We start from the raw sequence: 18,655 nt of genomic DNA, 5'->3' as shown, positions 1-18,655 counted from the left end.
TAAATTCAGTGTCCATCTTTGATGGTGGTCACCCATCAGCAAGAAAAAAGCAGGAGAACTCTGTAAGAAAGAATCTCAACTAAAGGTAGGGGCCTAAAAATAACCCTGGAATGTGACCTTGAGGATACTTGAAGTCTCAGTGTGGTCTGAACATGGGGAAATACTGCGGCACCTACGTAGGACACTCCCTAGTCCAGCGTGGCCACCCATGTGGTCCGCAGACGGTTTTATGGAGGTATAATTACGTATAACCTATAAAGGAACAGAGTGAATCCTCCACCAAAATGTACATAGTGCCGTTTCCGCAGTGCTGAGTTCAGAGTTCCAGCAGTGGAAGAGGAGACAGTGAGGAGTGTGGTGTGTTCTCTCTGTGTCTGCGTGGGTTTCCTCCGGGTGACTGTCTGTGAGGAGTGTGGTGTGTTCTCTCTGTGTCTGCGTGGGTTTCCTCCGGGTGACTGTCTGTGAGGAGTGTGGTGTATTCTCTCTGTGTCTGCGTGGGTTTCCTCCTGGTGACTGTCTGTGAGGAGTGTGGTGTGTTCTCTCTGTGTCTGCGTGGGTTTCCTCCGGGTTACTGACTGTGAGAAGTGTGGTGTGTTCTCTCTGTGTCTGCGTGTGTTTCCTCCGGGTGACTGTGAGGAGTGTGGTGTGTTCTCCCTGTGTCTGCGTGGGTTTCCTCCGGGTGCTCCGGTTTCCTCCCACAGTCCAAAAAACACGTTGCAGGTGGATTGGCGACTCAAAAGTGTGTGTGTGTGTGTGTGTGTTTCCCTGTGAAGGACTGGCGCCCCCTCCAGGGTGTATTCCCGTCTTGCGCCCAATGATTCCAGGTAGGCTATGGACCCACCGCGACCCTGAACTGGATAAGGGTTACAGATAATGAATGAATGAATGTTCCTTCAAAGGGACTCAATGTAAGAGTAGGGTTTTTGGCTCCTGGGGCTCCACAGAGTGTAAACCATTGCTACAACAGTGTTCTAAAATCAATGTGGTTTCTTGCCCTCCTCCAAGGATTACATAGTGCAGTTTCTGCAGTGCTGAGTCTAGAGTAGAACTGCGGCCCCGTTCTCTCTATTACAGGTCAGTTAAGCCTCACAGTGGCTTTGAAGATGTAGTTTAATGGTAAAAATATTACGTAGCATTCATTTAGTGTCCCAGGGATATACAGAGGGTCTCAAATGCGGTAAAGAGTTAGAGCATCGCTGAAGCCTTCTTGAGTTCCAGAGTTGAATAAATACACCACTGAATGCATTGGTTTGATTCTAAGATCTGATCAGTGTGGATATATATATATTTTAAAGCAAGCAACATGGTCACAATATCACATCCCTAGCAGCATCCAGCCCACTTGACTATTTTTTCATACTGTTAAACCACTGACTTCTGTGTCCAAACACAACTGCCACTTGTCCTCTGTGGTCAACCGTCTGTGATCAGTTCAGTTTACACGAACCGTTCCTAAATCAACTCGTCCATCTCGGTTGTGCTTATTGCTTCTGGGCCACTCCCTCTGCTATGAGCTGTATAGGAGGGCCCTGTATATTTTGACTGGACCCCAGACAGCCCAAAGTGGCATTGTCTGTCGTGTCAATACCGTGGCGTATTGACCTCTTGTATAAGCATGCGGTCGCTCCGGTGGTCAGATATTATGGATCGTCAGGTTCGGAGCGAAAAGGAGGTGGCGTCTGGACTAAACGTTTGGCATTACGCTGACAGCCTTTGTCCCTGTCAACAGTCCAGACCAGATGTTTAGAGCATGCTCTTCTCCTGAAGTGTGACATGGGCTTGGATTGAAAGAGGCAGCTGGTATGGGATATTTAGGCCCGTCCGAGCCGTGTTTTTGGAGATGAAAGACAATGCCCGGTGTCTGCAGAGGGTCCGCATACCTCCCACTGCCCACCTGCTGTGGGAGTTAAAGCACAGAGCTCAGTGTTTGGGCTATGCTCGGGTGTTTTCAGCATGGGCGCTGTTGTGTTTTTTTCCCCCAGGAGAACAGCTGGATTGTCAGGGTTTTAAAGTGGTTTGTCGGTCCTTGACCGGCGAAAGCGCAGACGGGTTCTTGTAGATAAATGCGTGTCAGCCGTCCAGTGGGCACAGGTGTTGGAGAATTTTTCCACCGCGAGGCCTTAGTCACTGCCTCGATTGGCTTAACTGTATAATGTTGCTATAAGAGCTTTGCAAACAGAACTGTGCTGACACTGCATTATTAACTTACGGCTAGTCTTTAATCCAGCTGTCTGCAGAGACGGATCTGATGCAGTTTCCTTGTGGAATGCAGACTCTTGTAAGCGCCACTGTTGTCTAGTGCCATGGCGAAACGTGATTGACGGTGCTAAAATCCCACCTTGTGTTTAGCACCTCTCGGTTATATTTGTCTGCCTGACTAGACCGGCTGAAGTGTTGGACTCGGGAAGGTATTCTCTGGCAAAACAGGTACTACAGAAATATTTTGCATATTTTCGCTACATATTATGTGCATATGGTCAGTTCCAAACAGCTAATGGACTTTAATTTGAGAAGAAGAAACAAAAAACCTGTCCTGGCTGTGGTGTGTTCATGTGATAGTCTGCTATAGGTTTTCAATTGGTGCAAATATTAGAGGTGGGAGACTCTAGGTACCGTTAGAAACTCAAAAGGCATCGGTTCTCAAGTGGGCTATGTGCAGGGCTCTGATGTCTTAGATTTCGTCTTAAAGAGAATTATGTACAAGCATGTTACATCATATGATTTCTTTAAAGGCTAAGCCCCAGCTCTATTAAAGTGTCAAACAAATAAATCCAGTGGAGTTTGAGTTCCTAACTTGTGTTTATTGAGAGTCAGAAAACATGTTATTTCTTACTAATTGAAGGAATAAGGTTTAAAAGACCGTTGGTCCCCCCCCCCCCAGCGGTGTTGGGAAACTCTAATAGGCGTCTTGCCTGTGACGTAGATGGTGGACAACAACTCTAGAAGCTGCACTTAATTTAATGCAAAATGAGGAAAAGGTGTGTTGTTTTTGGCTGCAATCATTCAATGTACAGTGGGACATCTGTGAACAAATGGCCCAAAGATCCCAAAATATCCAGAAAATGGACTACATTTGTCCACTTTAAACGGACACTTTGGAAAGGACCATCCGCTCACTCCGTTATCTGTAGCTCATTTCACTGGCGCTTTTCCAACAATATGGGCATGTAAGGACCCCAACAAAAGGTGTTCAAGAGCCTCTGTAACATGGAGGTAAACAGGGTAAGGACACTCACTTCGCCTGTTTTAGTTGGTGTTAGTTAACGTTAGCTTGACTCGCTAAACTCGGTGGCTCAGATTATACTCGGCTACGTAGCATTACGGAGGTTTATAGTGTCGGATGAATTCGAGTTCGACTTCGATCACATTTACAAGAATAACGGTGCCTCTAAATTTGAGTTTAGCTTATTGCTAGGCTATTGTCATGAATAATGTTGGTTATTTAGCTAGATACTGTCATAACAGTCAGTCATAACGGTGTTTTACCGCGGCGTTGTTCAGCTGTTGTTCACCAGTGACGTCACGGTCGCGTTCGAGAATTTCCGTAGAGAGCTCGGGTTTTTCCGTCAATTTAATAAAATTGTCAGTTTTAAAGCAAATTAAGCAGCTATTTTCATTTTAATTCATACTTATATCTGTCAGTCACTACAATAATGTGGAATATTCATGGAGCTCCATTAAGTGGTGCTTAGCCTTTAACATCTTAAAGCTTGTAGCATATGTTTTTCATCAGCAATTTTGTGTCGTTATGTAATATTTCATTCAAATGTAAAATGACTGCAGAGCAGTGCAATCCCTCACTTCCAAAAACATTGAAGACCGTATGATGAGTGTATACTCTTGCATTAATGCTCATTGTAGTACAATTTTGGCATCTCTCTCTCTCTCTCTCTCTCTCTATCTTCCCCTCACACTTTTTTCCCTGTGTGTGTGTAATATGCAGAATAACAGCTATATATAAGAGCTTATATTCTAACAAATCTATGATATTCTGATGGATTGTGAGATCTGTTGAATATTGCTGTTTAACGCTGAGCCCCAGTAAATAAACCACGAGTCTGAGGTTAATCCGTAAAGACCGTCATCCATTAAAACGGTATAGAAACAAATCCATCACAACTTTCATGATTGTTTTTTCCCTTTCAGTTTTGACGCCACGTCAACAGTCGTTGTACTTTGAGGTTGGTTAGTTACTGAATCCAAGAGTCTGAATCAGAAGCAAAGGAAAAACCAGACTGTTGAGTTGTCAAAGCAGTATTAATCACCCACATTCACACCACCAGCTCCACTTCAGATGGTGTTTTGAGATAATACCGAGACTTTAGCTTTTTAGGCTAAGGTTTAACACCTCCTCATTATCCTGTCTGGCATCATTTGACATTTGATAATGCTGGGTATGCTGGCGTTCTCATCACTTCCAGTTTAATCATAAAGGATATGGAACACTCCTACACTTCCACATAGACTTTGACTGTTTTTAATTAAAAACAAATAGTGGAAACTGAATTGATCGAGTAATTACACGCAGTGACGTTGAGTACATTTACGTTATAACTCAATAGGACTAACGTGTCCAAGTGTACACCCCTGTGGCAGTAGACTAACTTTATTTCTTTAATGTTCCTGCTTTAATAAACACCCCGATGGCTGGAGACAATGCGGTACTCTAGAGACTAGCTTGCACAACGCAGTTAAAACACTGTTTATAACGGGTATAACAGCTCTTATGGTGTGTTCTGTGGGGAGTAGATAATCTTATCATTTTGTGGAATAAAACCATGAACCAATCTTAGCATTCCTTCAGTGCTACTGTGTCCCACAAGCCTTAACTGCACACTTTCATTATGAGCTTTCACCTCATCCTCTTACCCCTTCTTTAATAAGTATATATATATATTTACACACCCTGCCACCTGAGAGTGACTCGTGATGCTTCTTGTAACATTCGTGTGCGCGAAAATGAAGGTACAGTTGGTAACAAAGCCACAGAACATGTGAAGCACAAGGTCCTCTCTGCACTGTCGGTAAAAAAGAAATAGAAAGTCAGTGGCAAGTCCCGGTTCTGCCCTCATTGAGTGTTGTTCAGCGGCTGAATGCGGGCCGTCTGATCCCTCTTTCAGATTATACACTGAACACCGTCGTTGCATTAGCGCTTAGCCGTTCGTTACCCGTATGAGACGAGCCATTTCCTTTGTTGCAGTCAGCGAGGGATGTGCTTCCCTCCTCCCTGACAACAGCACAAGTTCCTGGGCTTTTAAATTAGCATTTGGCAGAGCCGCGCCTCTAAATATAGGAGGAACTTTTAGCTTTCCTGTTGTGGTGCTTCACGACAGCGGTGGGTGTAAACAGCACCTGTTTCCATTGAAGAGCTCACAGTCATGCGTCCATGGGCTGTTAGAAGGCGAGTTAACGTTCCCTGCTGCGACTCAGACTTAGCTTTCTGTGTTACTGTGGGGTAAATAATAAACAAACACAAAAGTGAGTATTACGCTAACTACTTGCTTTAAATTTTCAGCAAAATGCAGCGGTTGTGATGTAAACAAAGCCATTAGACGACAGGGTTTGATGATGTAATAACCTTGTGTGTGGTTCACCATATGGTCAGGTTTGTGAGCATCTGTTCTCCCAGCGTTTCTCCTGAAACGGAGGGTATTAGTAAGTCATTTGTTCCCATTTGCTCCAACAACTTCGGCTCTTTCTGGGAAAGTCTTGTTGTAATATTTCTGTGTGGATTCAAAGCCATGAGAATTTCTGGTTCTGGGTCCCGGCTAAATGGGGCTCTCCAGGATCAGCCAAGAGCTCTGACCAATGCAAGAACATTGGAGTGATCTGTGTGATCCAGAACTGAGCGTCTAAGACCAATATCTGAGGCTAGTAATGCTCCTGAGGCATTGATTCCCACAACAACATTCCAACATTGAGTGTCAGGACGTTCCCGGAGAAAAAGTGGGGGAAACTAAGTATCACTGCTCTTCATTCCAGAAGAAACTCTGGTTAGCAGATGGTTTTAAACTTTTGGGAATATTACTATTAGTTTATTTCAGTAGTAAAGGGGGAGGGGGGGTTGCAGGAATGTATTCAGTGTCTGGTTATTATCATCAGCACTGTGGGCCATTCATTTCTGATGTAAGTCATCTCTAGAATGGCGCACAGTCCTGTTTGAGTGCTTTGTTCCTCGTGTTTTAGCTTTTACGCTCAGCAGACCATTGCCTACATCTTTCAGACTGTTCCCTTAATATGATCCAAGGTCTGTGACAACCCACACACACACACACAGACACTGAGCACAATGTTATTCTTAGCACTTTGAATAGTGGAAATAACTGATCTCTGATGTAACTTGACTTACGCAATGCCGATAGACCTCCACACGCTCGCTGGGATGTGCTTGTTTACCTGTTTGGAGCAGAACTCCTCTGTTTCCAGTGAGCTGCTGATTGAAAGTGAAACTGTATTTTATTTTTTTTCCCCGTAATGTTGTTCCTGAGACAGATAGAGCTCCAGTTTCTCTAAATGCAGGAATGTTTGCTCCTCTCCTGCTGTTTACTTTGCTGTTTTTAGTCTCTAAGCTGTGCCAGACAGGTGGCAGGATGGCAAACTGAAAATAAAACAGTCTGCAGGTTTATATCCCACCCTTTATACACACTCCCATTACCCGAGTCTGTTTCTTGATAAGTCGTGTGTTTCTGATGGAAATGGCTTCTAAAATCATATCTTTCTTGATTAATTACAGTTCTTTTCTTGTCGGTGAGACTCTCTCTCTCTGCCTCTCTCTCTCTGTGTCTGTCTCTCTGTCATTCTCTCTGTCTGTCTGTCTCTCTCTCTCTCTCTCTCTCTCTCTGTCTGTCTGTCTGTCCCTCTCTGTCTGTCTCTCTCCCTCTCTGTCTGTCTCTCTCTCTGTTCTCTCTCTCTCTCTCTCTCTCTCTCTTACTCCTGTACAGTTTGTTCTCCTGGTATCTGCTACTGAATGGCTGTCTTGGGATCTCCCTGAATGGCCACTTTCATCCTCATCCAACCTGCATTTCCTCTCAGATTGTCAAGGATGTCAGAGGGCAGACGGTCTTAAATGTGTTAGACCTTTTCCTCCCCTCGCCTATTTGATCAGATAGACCTTGTATACTCCATCATCTGGATCTGCTACCATCTGTAATATTCTAGCTGTAAGCCAGTGCTAGACACACCAGGATTCACGATTCAGAGAAATATAACCAGTTTCAGTAAATGATTTTAGCTCGTTTAGAGTCCACTACTTGCTCAAACACCGGGGCACCGCGTCGTCAGCCTAGAGCCGTTCCTAATATTTTGTCCATAATGCGCAGACTTACTTCCTGTAATTTTCACGTATCAGCGGCTGTGAGTCAAGTGGTGTTTCAGAGCTGTTCGGCATTACTCACTGGATATGTCCCACCAGTGATATCCGAGATTGCTATTCTAATGCTCACACTAACCGGAAGCCATTTTGAGAACTACATGTTCAGTGGATGTAATGGAAAGCCCTGTTATTGTTACCGTGATGACCGTAGTTCCCAGAAGCTGTGAGGCCAGTGACGTTGCTCTGGGAGGCTCGCACGGTCATGGCTCGGCTGCCAGTCACTCCTCCAGTTGTTGTGGCATTGTGTTGAGCATCCTTCATGGGAAAGACTTGCACAGGGTTGTACTAACGAGAGTTATGTCTTTGTCTCTCCGCAGGTCGGCTGGACATCCGGCTCTGTCTCTGACCCTGCTCCCCCGCACCAGCTGTGACTGAGAGAGGCTGAGTGAATTGGAATGAGACTGAGCAAACAAGACTGAGAAACGCTGAGTGAGACTGAGCAAATTGGATTTAGACTGAGCAGCTGGTACTGAGAAAGACAGAGTGGAACAGGGCTAAACAACGCTGACTGAGAGATCGTGAGACTGAGTGAGACATTTGGACTGAAGGAGACCGTGCAAGTCTTCATGGGACTTGGGGAGCAAGACTGAGTGAATCCGAAAGGTCTGAACTTTGAATGACACTTACTGAAAGTGATTGAGACCGAGAGACACTGAGCAGGAGTGATTGAGTGAGTGAGTGAGACTGAATGAGATTGACTAAGACCGCGAGATCGTGAGTGTGACAGTGAGCAAGATTGAGCAAGACTGAGTGAGCAGAAGTTAATGAACACACAAACTGTGAGAGTGATTTAGACTAAGTGAGACCGAGAACTGAATTAGAAGTAAAGACTGAGGCTGGGCGATATTCATCTCGATCGTTTGTGTCCGACTCGTCTTTGAGGCCTGGGCAGCATCTGGACTCTGGGATGAATGTCACCTCGCTCTTCTCGTTCACTAGCCCGGCAGTGAAGCGTCTGCTGGGCTGGAAGCAGGGTGACGAGGAGGAGAAATGGGCAGAGAAGGCCGTGGACGCGCTGGTCAAGAAGCTAAAGAAGAAGAAGGGGGCGATGGAGGAGCTGGAGCGGGCGCTCAGTTGTCCCGGTCAGCCCAGCAGCTGTGTGACTATTCCACGCTCTCTGGACGGCAGGCTGCAGGTGTCCCACCGCAAGGGTCTCCCTCACGTCATCTACTGTCGGGTGTGGCGTTGGCCGGACCTGCAGTCTCATCACGAGCTCAAAGCCCTTGAGTGCTGCGAGTTTCCCTTTGGATCCAAGCAGAAGGACGTGTGCATCAACCCCTACCACTACAAGAGAGTGGACAGTCCAGGTGAGAAGCTGGCATGGAGTTTGACGTATGTAGGGCAGAATTAGCTGGAGTTTTTCAACAGTAGTTATAATAAATATAATACTTGTTGAATTCAGTTCTTTTAAGATACATCTGGGTGGCACGGTGGCGCAGCAGGTAGGTGTCGCAGTAACACAGCTCCAGGGACCTGGAGGTTGTGGGTTCGATTCCCGCTCTGGGTGACTGTCTGTGAGGAGTGTGGTGTGTTCTCCCTGTGTCTGCGTGGGTTTCCTCCGGGTGACTGTCTGTGAGTAGTGTTCTCTCTGTGTCTGCGTGGGTTTCCTCCGGGTGACTGTCTGTGAGGAGTGTGGTGTGTTCTCCCTGTGTCTGTGTGGGTTTCCTCCGGGTGACTGTCTGTGAGGAGTGTGGTGTGTTCTCTCTGTGTCTGCGTGGGTTTCCTCCGGGTGACTGTCTGTGAGGAGTGTGGTGTGTTCTCTCTGTGTCTGTGTGGGTTTCCTCCGGGTGACTGTCTGTGAGGAGTGTGGTGTGTTCTCCCTGTGTCTGTGTGGGTTTCCTCCGGGTGACTGTCTGTGAGGAGTGTGGTGTGTTCTCCCTGTGTCTGCGTGGGTTTCCTCCGGGTGACTGTCTGTGAGGAGTGTGGTGTGTTCTCTCTGTGTCTGCGTGGGTTTCCTCCGGGTGACTGTCTGTGAGTAGTGTTCTCTCTGTGTCTGCGTGGGTTTCCTCCGGGTGACTGTCTGTGAGGAGTGTGGTGTGTTCTCTCTGTGTCTGCGTGGGTTTCTGCCGGGTGACTGTCTGTGAGGAGTGTGGTGTGTTCTCTCTGTGTCTGCGTGGGTTTCCTCCGGGTGCTCCGGTTTCCTCCCACAGTCCAAAAACGCACGTTGGTAGGTGGATTGGCGACTCAATAGTGTCCGTATATGTGAGTGTGTGTGTTGCCCTGTGAAGGACTGGCGCCCCCTCCAGGGTGTATTCCCGCCTTGCGTCCAATGATTCCAGGTAGGCTCTGGACCCACCGCGACCCTGAACTGGATAAGGGTTACAGACAATGAATGAGTGAACGAATGAATAAAATACATCCTTGTGGCCAGAGCTATGATAACCTCTGCTGTAAAGATACTCCTCGGAGCAGCTGCACATGAGCGTCAGAGACATGTAAAACCCTCTATTGACAAATGAACCAATAGAAATGACCCAGAATAGAATGGTTCTTTCCATTCCCTTATATTTACTTTCTGTGAATGCAGTATTTAGGAGAGAGAGGGTTTTGTCTGAACTGCTGCATTATGGAAAATGCACCAAACGTTGGTCTCCCACAACTGAACTTGGCAACCCCTGCAGCTGCTTTGCTTAATATGACTTAATAAGACAAATATGAATTGATTCATCTATCACGTCCTGCATTGACATGCTTTGGTTAGGAATAATTCTTGGCTGTGATTCAACAGGCCTGTTGTTCATTATGGAAGGTTGAGTGATCATCATTTAGAAAATATCTCATGCAGTGAACAGTGTGTTGTTGTTTTTATTTATTTAAGACATTAATCGAGAACTAAAGAGCATTGTTCTCTGTTGTTTTAAAAAAGCATCACTAGGTAGTATTTCAACTTCATTGTGATGCACCGCTGACGTGTACTAGAGAAAACAGAGTCTCTGTTGTTGTTACTCCAGGCTCGACACCGCAGAAACCGCACTATGTAACTTCTGGTTGAGGATAGGAACCACCCCCTCACATTAATTTCATGACAGTGTTGTAAACGCTAATTACATTCTGCAACTGTAGGTGGCGCCCAAGAGCAAAAATACCAAAACTTACCAAGGGTTGCCTTGTTTTCCAATGGTTTCCAAAATAAACAACAAAGTTAGTGTAAGTTAATGGTAAGCTCCTGATCTTGTGGAAGGCGCAGTCCATGTGTAGCTTTGACAGAGCATGCATCACTCATTCCTGCAGTTTCCACAGCTGGCCCCTACTCTCTTTCCCCTCTCAAATCTGCACCAGGTGCTTATCCTTTTTCCTTGATACTACAAAGAAAACCTAGTCGCAGTGATCGTTCTGAGGTGTTATTCTTCTGTCTGAGTGTGAAATGTGTGTGTGAGAGTTTCTGAGAAACATAAACCTGTTCTTTACCTCATGCTTAGGGGAAAATAAGCGGCTTCAGGCGCACAGCCCCCTTTTTTGTTGGCTAAGCAGAAGATGAGGGTCAGCTGACAAGACAGAAACAGCTGTCCACAGTGTGTGTGTGTGTGTGCAGTGAGAGAGCGCAGGAGCAGGAAATTCCAGCTGGGGGGAGAATGAGGGCTTTGTTCTATGTACGTGTGTGTGTTGAGTAAGTGAGTTGTCTGTTGGCTGCAGCAGGCGAACATGTGGCCGTTCAGAGGAAGAGTGCAGCAGGAAGTCCAGTCACCCTCTCACACACAATGACAGGAAGGAGCGGTGGTCTGCCTAACACACTCTCCCTCACTTAAACACACGCTAACACACTCGCCCTTGCTCTAACACACTCTCGCTGTGACACATTCGTCTTCTCTCTATCTGTGTTCACTCAGAGTTGCAGAGGTGTGTGTGTGTGAACCAGAACTGATCATCCGACATCAGGGGCTTAAACCGTTAAAGTTCTCGTGGCTGAATGCCATCAAATCCTCACACATCTAATCTAACGTCAGGCTTTCTTAATCCTTAATCTCAAAAGAAATGATGGAAGAGCAGGTGTCCACAAGAAACTTTATCTATAGTGTGTGTCTACTTCAGAAAACATGGAAAGTGCCGTTTAAAAGAAGTAGTTGTGTCCTCATTTGTCCTGAGAGTACTTTTTTTATTATTTCACTTTCGTTCTGAGTCAGTGGACAAATATTATAATGTTTTGGAAAGGGACACTGCCCAAATTAGGCGGTGTGAACCACCACGTTCGATTGCATCATTCTAACAAGCTTAAAAAATAAACAAGGGGCATTTTTAAATGAAGACGCACTATAAAAAACATGGAGGGCCTATCAACCAACAAACCGTACAGCAGGACCACCCTGTGGGCTGACTCAGTCCGAAAACATCAGCTTCAACCGGCCAGATTTTGCAATGCTTCTCTATTTAGTTGGAGTACTTAAGGGGAATAAAATGCTTATGCAAAAAAATGGCTTAAAAAAATAAAGCCAGATTCTGTTCCTCGCTCCTCACTGCTGTGCACTCGGGTTGCGGTTAAGGCACTGGGCGGGACGGTGGCGCAGCAGGTAGGTGTCGCAGTCACACAGCTCCAGGGACCTGGAGGTTGTGGGTTCGAGTCCCGCTCTGGGTGACTGTCTGTGAGGAGTGTGGTGTGTTCTCCCTGTGTCTGTGTGGTTGTCCTCCGGGTGAGGAGTGTGGTGTGTTCTCCCTGTGTCTGTGTGGTTGTCCTCCGGGTGAGGAGTGTGGTGTGTTCTCGCTGTGTCTGCGTGGGTTTCCTCCGGGTGCTCCGGTTTCCTCCCACAGTCCAAAAAAAAAAAAAACACACGTTGGTAGGTGGATTGGCGACTCAAAAGTGTCCGTGAGTGTGTGTGTTGCCCTGTGAAGGACTAGCGCCCCCTCCAGGGTGTATTCCCGCCCAATGATTCCAGGTAGGCTGTGGTGCTTGATCCTTGTGGTATTTTGAATAAAGCAGGTCTGGCATTTTTTAAAATTCCCAGGAAACTCTTTAACTTGTGGAAGTGAGGGTGTAATATTTCATTTATTAAATTATTGGAGCTTTAAATTGTTTGTATTTGAAAGTATTACCCATTGTTCTGTCGGGAAATGCGCAGTTTGGGATTAAGCCGTCACTCGTAATTGCTTTCCACAGTGGATCAGTTCAAATGTATTAACTTCTGTCTGTTGTGTTTCCTGCAGTTCTGCCGCCGGTTCTAGTGCCTCGGAACAGTGAGTTTAACGCTAAGCTGTCCTTGCTGCCGCGCTTCCGTAACCCACTGCACCAGACAGAGCCTCACATGCCTCAGAACGCCACCTTCCCGGACTCCTTCCCCCAGCAGCCTGCCGGCAGTCTTCCATTCACCCCCAGCTCGCCCACAAACAGCTACCCGGGTTCCCCCAACAGCGGCTCGGGAAGCTCGGCGCCCTTCCCTCACTCTCCATCCAGCTCGGACCCTGGCAGCCCCTTCCAGATGCCAGGTGGGGTGCAGTGGGGAGCTGCCTGCATTTTGTTTAGACGTTACTACAAATGTTTCTTCCGTTAGTGACTTCAGTTGAAATATAGCAAACCAACTGAGGTCTGTCCAAGTGAAACACACTTTGTCGTGCTCTTTTATTTTGTAATGTGTAAAATATATCTTTTTATTGCCCAATTTTACCGGCAGAAACTCCTCCGCCTGCGTATATGCCCCCTGAGGAGCCAATGACACAGGACTGTCCCCAGCCAATGGACACAAACCTGCTGGGTCCCACCATGCCTCTTGAAATCAACAACCGGCCAGGTACACACTCGTACACAAACACACACACGTCTCTTACCATTCATCACCTACACTGCTTGACATCAGCCACTTAGAACTGTCAGCAGCTGTCGGCTTACACTACAGGTGCAGGAAGTCACACGCACACACACACACACACACACACACACACACACACAAAGGCAGATGAATAATTTTCCTGCATATTTGCTTAATCATCGGTCAAAATCCTGTGAGCCCTCGAGTTTTTTTAAATATTAGGTGTTTATTATTATATTACTTTAAGTTCATTAGCAAAATAATACAAGAAATGACCTCTTAAATGATCTACAAACTCTGTAGAGCCATGGTGTGCCGTGCAGATGTAAATATAGCCCTGAGTTTAATGGTAATATAGTAGTAAATAAAATAAAAGTCACTTTATTTGGACACCGTTCTGAAGAAGTCCTGCTTTACCCCTGCACCATGAATTGAGTTTAAAAATGAACCTAAATGTTTCCTGTAATCACCTTCTCGAGGTTTTGCAACTCCACAGACGTCTGGCTTCTTTTTCTTTTTGATTAATATCTTTATAATTAATTATGCAGGAATTATATGAATTTTTTTTCTTTGAAGGTCTGTATGTCTCTTAAATCTCTCACTCTCAAAAGCTACTGAATATTCATACATTTCTTATTAGGGTCCAGATGATTATTAATAATTATGGGGTTGTTTTTCCAGTGATTGAACAGTGACTTTTTCCCCCGTGCCTTGTTTATGATCAGATTCGAGTAGCATTTTGAAGTAAAGCACTGCACAATTGTTATTTTTCTCCATAAATCTACCAATCCGTCCACAACAACCGCCGACTCATAAACCCTAGTGAAAACCGAGCGCTGCGGTTCTTGGGAAGGTGTACAGGGAGGGGAACAGGGAGACAGAGGGGCTGTTGAAATGTTTGTGGAATTGCCCGTGGAGTGAAGTGGGAGGTTTGGAGCTGAGCTCAAGCTGCATCCTGTATGGCAGTGCTGGGTGCTGCTCTATTGTGAGCGAACTGATGGGAAAGGGGCAAGACAAAACACACCTGCAGCTCAGTGGCATACACTGCAGGAAGCAGAGTGAGGTATGTGTTGGATAAACAGCCCCTGGGCTCCCTCAGGGGGCAGTGAGGGGGGCACTGGCACATTTGACCCGCAGAGACAGAGGGTAGAGGGCACCGGAGTGGACGCTGAGAAATGATTCACATTCATATTTATCAAAGTGCAGGTTTAAAATGGTTTAAATTCAATTAATATATAGAAATATTAATTTAATGGGAATGGTGTGTGTGTGTGTGTGTGTGTGTGTGTGTGTGTGTGTGTGTGTGTGTGTCCTCTGCAGATGTGCAGTCAGTGGCATACGAGGAGCCGAAGCACTGGTGCTCAATAGTGTACTATGAGCTGAATAACCGAGTGGGAGAAGCCTTCCAGGCGTCCTCCACCAGTGTCCTGGTGGACGGCTTCACTGACCCGTCCAACAACCGCAACCGCTTCTGTCTGGGCCTGCTGTCCAACGTGAACCGCAACTCCACAATCGAGAACACACGCCGTCACATCGGCAAAGGTATCAGCTCAACACTGTCCGACTCCAGAGTTTGAGTTATTAATAGTAAAAATGAAACCCACCCGAACCCTGAACATGATGAATCAGTTACAGATAATGAATTAATGAATTAATAAAAATGGTTAAAAGGGCGGCACGGTGGCGCAGCAGGTAGGTGTCGCAGTCACACAGCTCCAGGGATCTGGAGGTTGTGGGTTCAAGTGCTGCTCCGGGTGACTGTTTGTAAGGAGTGTGGTGTGTTCTCTCTGTGTCTGCGGGGTTTTCCTCCGGGTGACTGTCTGTGAGGAGTATGGTGTGTTCTCCCTGTGTCTGCGTGGGTTTCCTCCGGGTGACTCTCTGTGAGGAGTGTGGTGTGTTCTCTCTGTGTCTGCGTGGGTTTCCTCGGGTGACTGTCTGTGAGGAGTGTGGTGTGTTTTCTCTATGTCTGCGGGGGTTTCCTCCGGGTGACTGTCTGTGAGGAGTGTGGTGTGTTCTCCCTGTGCCTGCGTGGGTTTCCTCCGGGTGACTGTCTGTGAGGAGTGTGGTGTGTTTTCTCTGTGTCTGCGGGGGTTTCCTCTGGGTGACTGTCTGTGAGGAGTGTGGTGTGTTTTCTCTATGTCTGCGGGGGTTTCCTCCGGGTGACTGTCTGTGAGGAGTGTGGTGTGTTCTCCCTGTGGCTGCGTGGGTTTCCTCCGGGTGACTGTCTGTGAGGAGTGTGGTGTGTTCTCTCTGTGTCTGCGTGGGTTTCCTCCGGGTGACTGTATGTGAGGAGTGTGGTGTGTTCTCCCTGTGTCTGCGTGGGTTTCCTCCGGGTGACTGTCTGTGAGGAGTGTGGTGTGTTCTCCCAGTGTCTGTGTGGGTTTCCTCCAGGTGACTGTCTGTGAGGAGTGTGGTGTGTTCTCCCTGTGTCTGCGTGGGTTTCCTCCGGGTGGACATAACATTTAAATGAAGCAAAGAGTTAAAGTTACATCTAAATTTCAAGGGTTGTAACTTGACAGAAGCATATTGTAATTAGAAAATAACTGATGTCTATTGTGACTTAAAACATCACTCTTTAACATTTTACATATAGAGTAACAAACATCTTTGTGTTATTTTTGTGATAGAGAAATCCTGAAAAGCTCTCTTGGATATAACTTGTGACCTGGTCTCTCTGGCAGGAGTCCACTTGTACTACGTCGGTGGTGAGGTTTACGCAGAGTGTCTCAGCGACAGCAGCATCTTCGTCCAGAGCCGTAACTGTAACTATCACCACGGCTTCCACCCCACCACCGTCTGCAAAATCCCCAGTGGCTGCAGCCTGAAGATCTTCAACAACCAAGAGTTCGCCGAGCTGCTCGCCCAGTCCGTCAACCATGGCTTTGAGGCCGTCTATGAGCTCACCAAGATGTGCACCATCCGCATGAGCTTCGTCAAGGTACGGTGTCCAACAGGCCCCAAAAAACCAATTTCTCTGATATGCCATGCCTGCGTTCAGGTGGTTTCTGGTATACGTGCGTCAGCTTTGTTTTCTTTATTCGTCAGGGCTGGGGGGCGGAGTACCATCGGCAGGACGTGACCAGCACCCCCTGCTGGATCGAGATTCATCTTCACGGCCCGCTGCAGTGGCTGGATAAGGTCCTGACGCAGATGGGCTCTCCTCACAACCCCATCTCATCAGTGTCGTAGACCTCCACGTCGCAGGACCCTTTCCACAGGTTCCCATGGAGACGAGCGGGCGATTGGCTAGTTGGGGAGGGGAGGGTGGGGTTCGTACTCTACTTGAAGGCAGTGTCAACGGGGGCATACGATTTGACTGGCGAAGGGCACGTCCTCAGTCAGCAAACATCTGGAAGATACTTGATAATTTTGTGTGACCAAGCGAATTAATTGATGAGGCTGTCGTACTTGTGGCAAGTATCCTCCTCCAAGCGGTTTCCTTTTTCAAGCTTCTCCGTCTTTTCCAGAATACATCACAGTATTCCATGGGGATGGGGGTGGGTGGGTGGAGGGTCTACCCACGACGTTACAGGGGCTGGTACAGTGGTTATATTGTAATTGTACTGCGTAGAGGGGACTGGGGCTAGCTGACTGACCTGCTTAGCAAAGAAACGAATAAATAACTAGACGTACAGCGCCTCGGATGAACTCGCTAGAAAGCGTCTGCATAGAGGTAATGAGGTCAGTGTCTCACACATACGTTCTTACGCTCTTCCTTTTTAAAAGACAATGTAGCAAAATGATCCAGTGGAAAAAACGGAAACTGAGTAAATAATCCAAAAAAAAAACCTTGTAATGGGAAATCAGTACGTTGAGTAAAAGGCATGACGTTAGTGAGTAGGAGTGCATTAGCGGACTCGTGCATATGTTGCTCTACTTTTGTTGCATTCAACTGAGTTGAACTGATTTTAAAGGTAGTGTGTAGATGTGCTCATTATTAGAGGAAGTGCTGTGCAGTCTGTTTTTATTTTTGTTTTGTTTTTTCTTTTTCTTTTTTGTTTTGCAAGTGTAGTTTATAACATCCCGAATCGTATGTCGCAGGAAAAGAGGCAGGCATTGTTTACTTTATTCATGGAAGTGCAGCTTGGGGTGGAAAAGGACGTCTTTTGGATGCAGAGTTAAAGGGGATTTTCCATTCGATTAAAAAAAGAGAATCCGTGGAGTTGAACTGTTGAGATGAAAACAGTGGCATTCGGTGTGGTTTAATGTGAAATGCTTTGTTCCAGAGAAACTCGAGTCAGAGAGAGTTGATCTCCGCGGTGGGAATGGGAATCAGACGTCCTCCTGCAGGTGCCGTGCTCTGTGAACCTTTTTCTGACTCTGCACCTGACTCCAGACCCCATTTAGTTACTAAAACCAAACACTGCATAGAGAGGCTCTCACACAAGTCACAGTACGTTTTTGTAAGTTATTTCCGACACTGAATTCTGACTGTTTTGACGTAAGATTAAAGATAAAGTAGTACTCAACACACCTTTAAGTTTTTTCAGAGATAAACAGTAAACAAAGTAATTAAAGGCTAAGCACCACTTAATGGAGCTCCATGAATATTCCACATTATTGTAGTTACTGACAGATATAAGTATGAATTAAAATGAAGACAGCAGCTTAATTTGCTTTAAAACTGACAATTTTATTAAATTGACGGAAAAACCCGAGCTCTCTACGGAAATTCTCGAACGCGACCGTGACGTCACTGGTGGACAACAGCTGAACAACGCCGCGGTAAAACACCGTTATGACTGACTGTTATGACAGTATCTAGCTAAATAACCAACATTATTCATGACAATAGCCTAGCAATAAGCTAAACTCAAATGTAGAGGTACCGTTATTCTTGTAAATGTGATCGAAGTCGAACTCGAATTCATCCGACACTATAAACCTCCGTAATGCAGCTACGTAGCCGAGTATAATCTGAGCCACCGAGTTTAGCGAGTCAAGCTAACGTTAACTAACACCAACTAAAACAGGCGAAGTGAGTGTCCTTACCCTGTTTACCTCCATGTTACAGAGGCTCTTGAACACCTTTCGTTGGTGTCCTTACATGTCCATATTGTTGGAAAAGCGCCAGTGAAATGAGCTACAGATAACGGAGTGAGCGGATGGTCCTTTCCAAAGTGCCCGTTTAAAGTGGACAAATGTAGTCCATTTTCTGGATATTTTGGGATCTTTGGGCCATTTGTTCACAGATGTCCCACTGTACATTGAATGATTGCAGCCAAAAACAACACACCTTTTCCTCATTCTGCATTAAACTAAGTGCAGCTTCTAGAGTTGTTGTCCACCATCTACGTCACAGGCAAGACGCCTATTAGAGTTTTCCAACACCGCTGGGGGGGGGGGGGGGGACTTACGGTCTTTTAAACCTTATTCCTTCAATTAGTAAGAAATAACGTTTTCTGACTCTCAATAAACACAAGGTAGGAACTCAAACTCCACTGTGTTTATTTGTTTGACACTTTCATAGAGCTGCTGCTTAGCCTTTAAGTGTTTGTGCTGTAGAGTTCCTGACCTGGCATTTCCATCATCACCAGTGAAAAGAAAT

The 18,655-nt window shown here is 46.2% G+C and overlaps 1 protein-coding gene across 1 annotated transcript in view; it reads left to right on the top strand.

Moving 5' to 3' along the window:
* Nucleotides 1-18,115, top strand: part of smad1 (SMAD family member 1) — a 25,130-nt gene extending 7,015 nt beyond the window's left edge. The window contains exons 2-7 of the mRNA XM_066678605.1: nucleotides 7,690-8,679; nucleotides 12,509-12,787; nucleotides 12,973-13,089; nucleotides 14,428-14,649; nucleotides 15,789-16,045; nucleotides 16,153-18,115. Coding sequence (XP_066534702.1) covers nucleotides 8,280-8,679; nucleotides 12,509-12,787; nucleotides 12,973-13,089; nucleotides 14,428-14,649; nucleotides 15,789-16,045; nucleotides 16,153-16,296 — 1,419 coding nt within the window. The 5' untranslated portion in view covers nucleotides 7,690-8,279 and the 3' untranslated portion in view covers nucleotides 16,297-18,115. The remainder of the gene's footprint in view (nucleotides 1-7,689; nucleotides 8,680-12,508; nucleotides 12,788-12,972; nucleotides 13,090-14,427; nucleotides 14,650-15,788; nucleotides 16,046-16,152) is intronic.
* Nucleotides 18,116-18,655: the final 540 nt, after the last annotated feature.

The sequence above is a fragment of the Hoplias malabaricus genome, chromosome 8 (genome assembly GCF_029633855.1).
Source record: "Hoplias malabaricus isolate fHopMal1 chromosome 8, fHopMal1.hap1, whole genome shotgun sequence".
NCBI lineage: Eukaryota > Metazoa > Chordata > Actinopteri > Characiformes > Erythrinidae > Hoplias > Hoplias malabaricus.
Note: the sequence above shows the minus strand (reverse complement) of the source record. Positions and strands in the feature narration are given on the sequence as shown.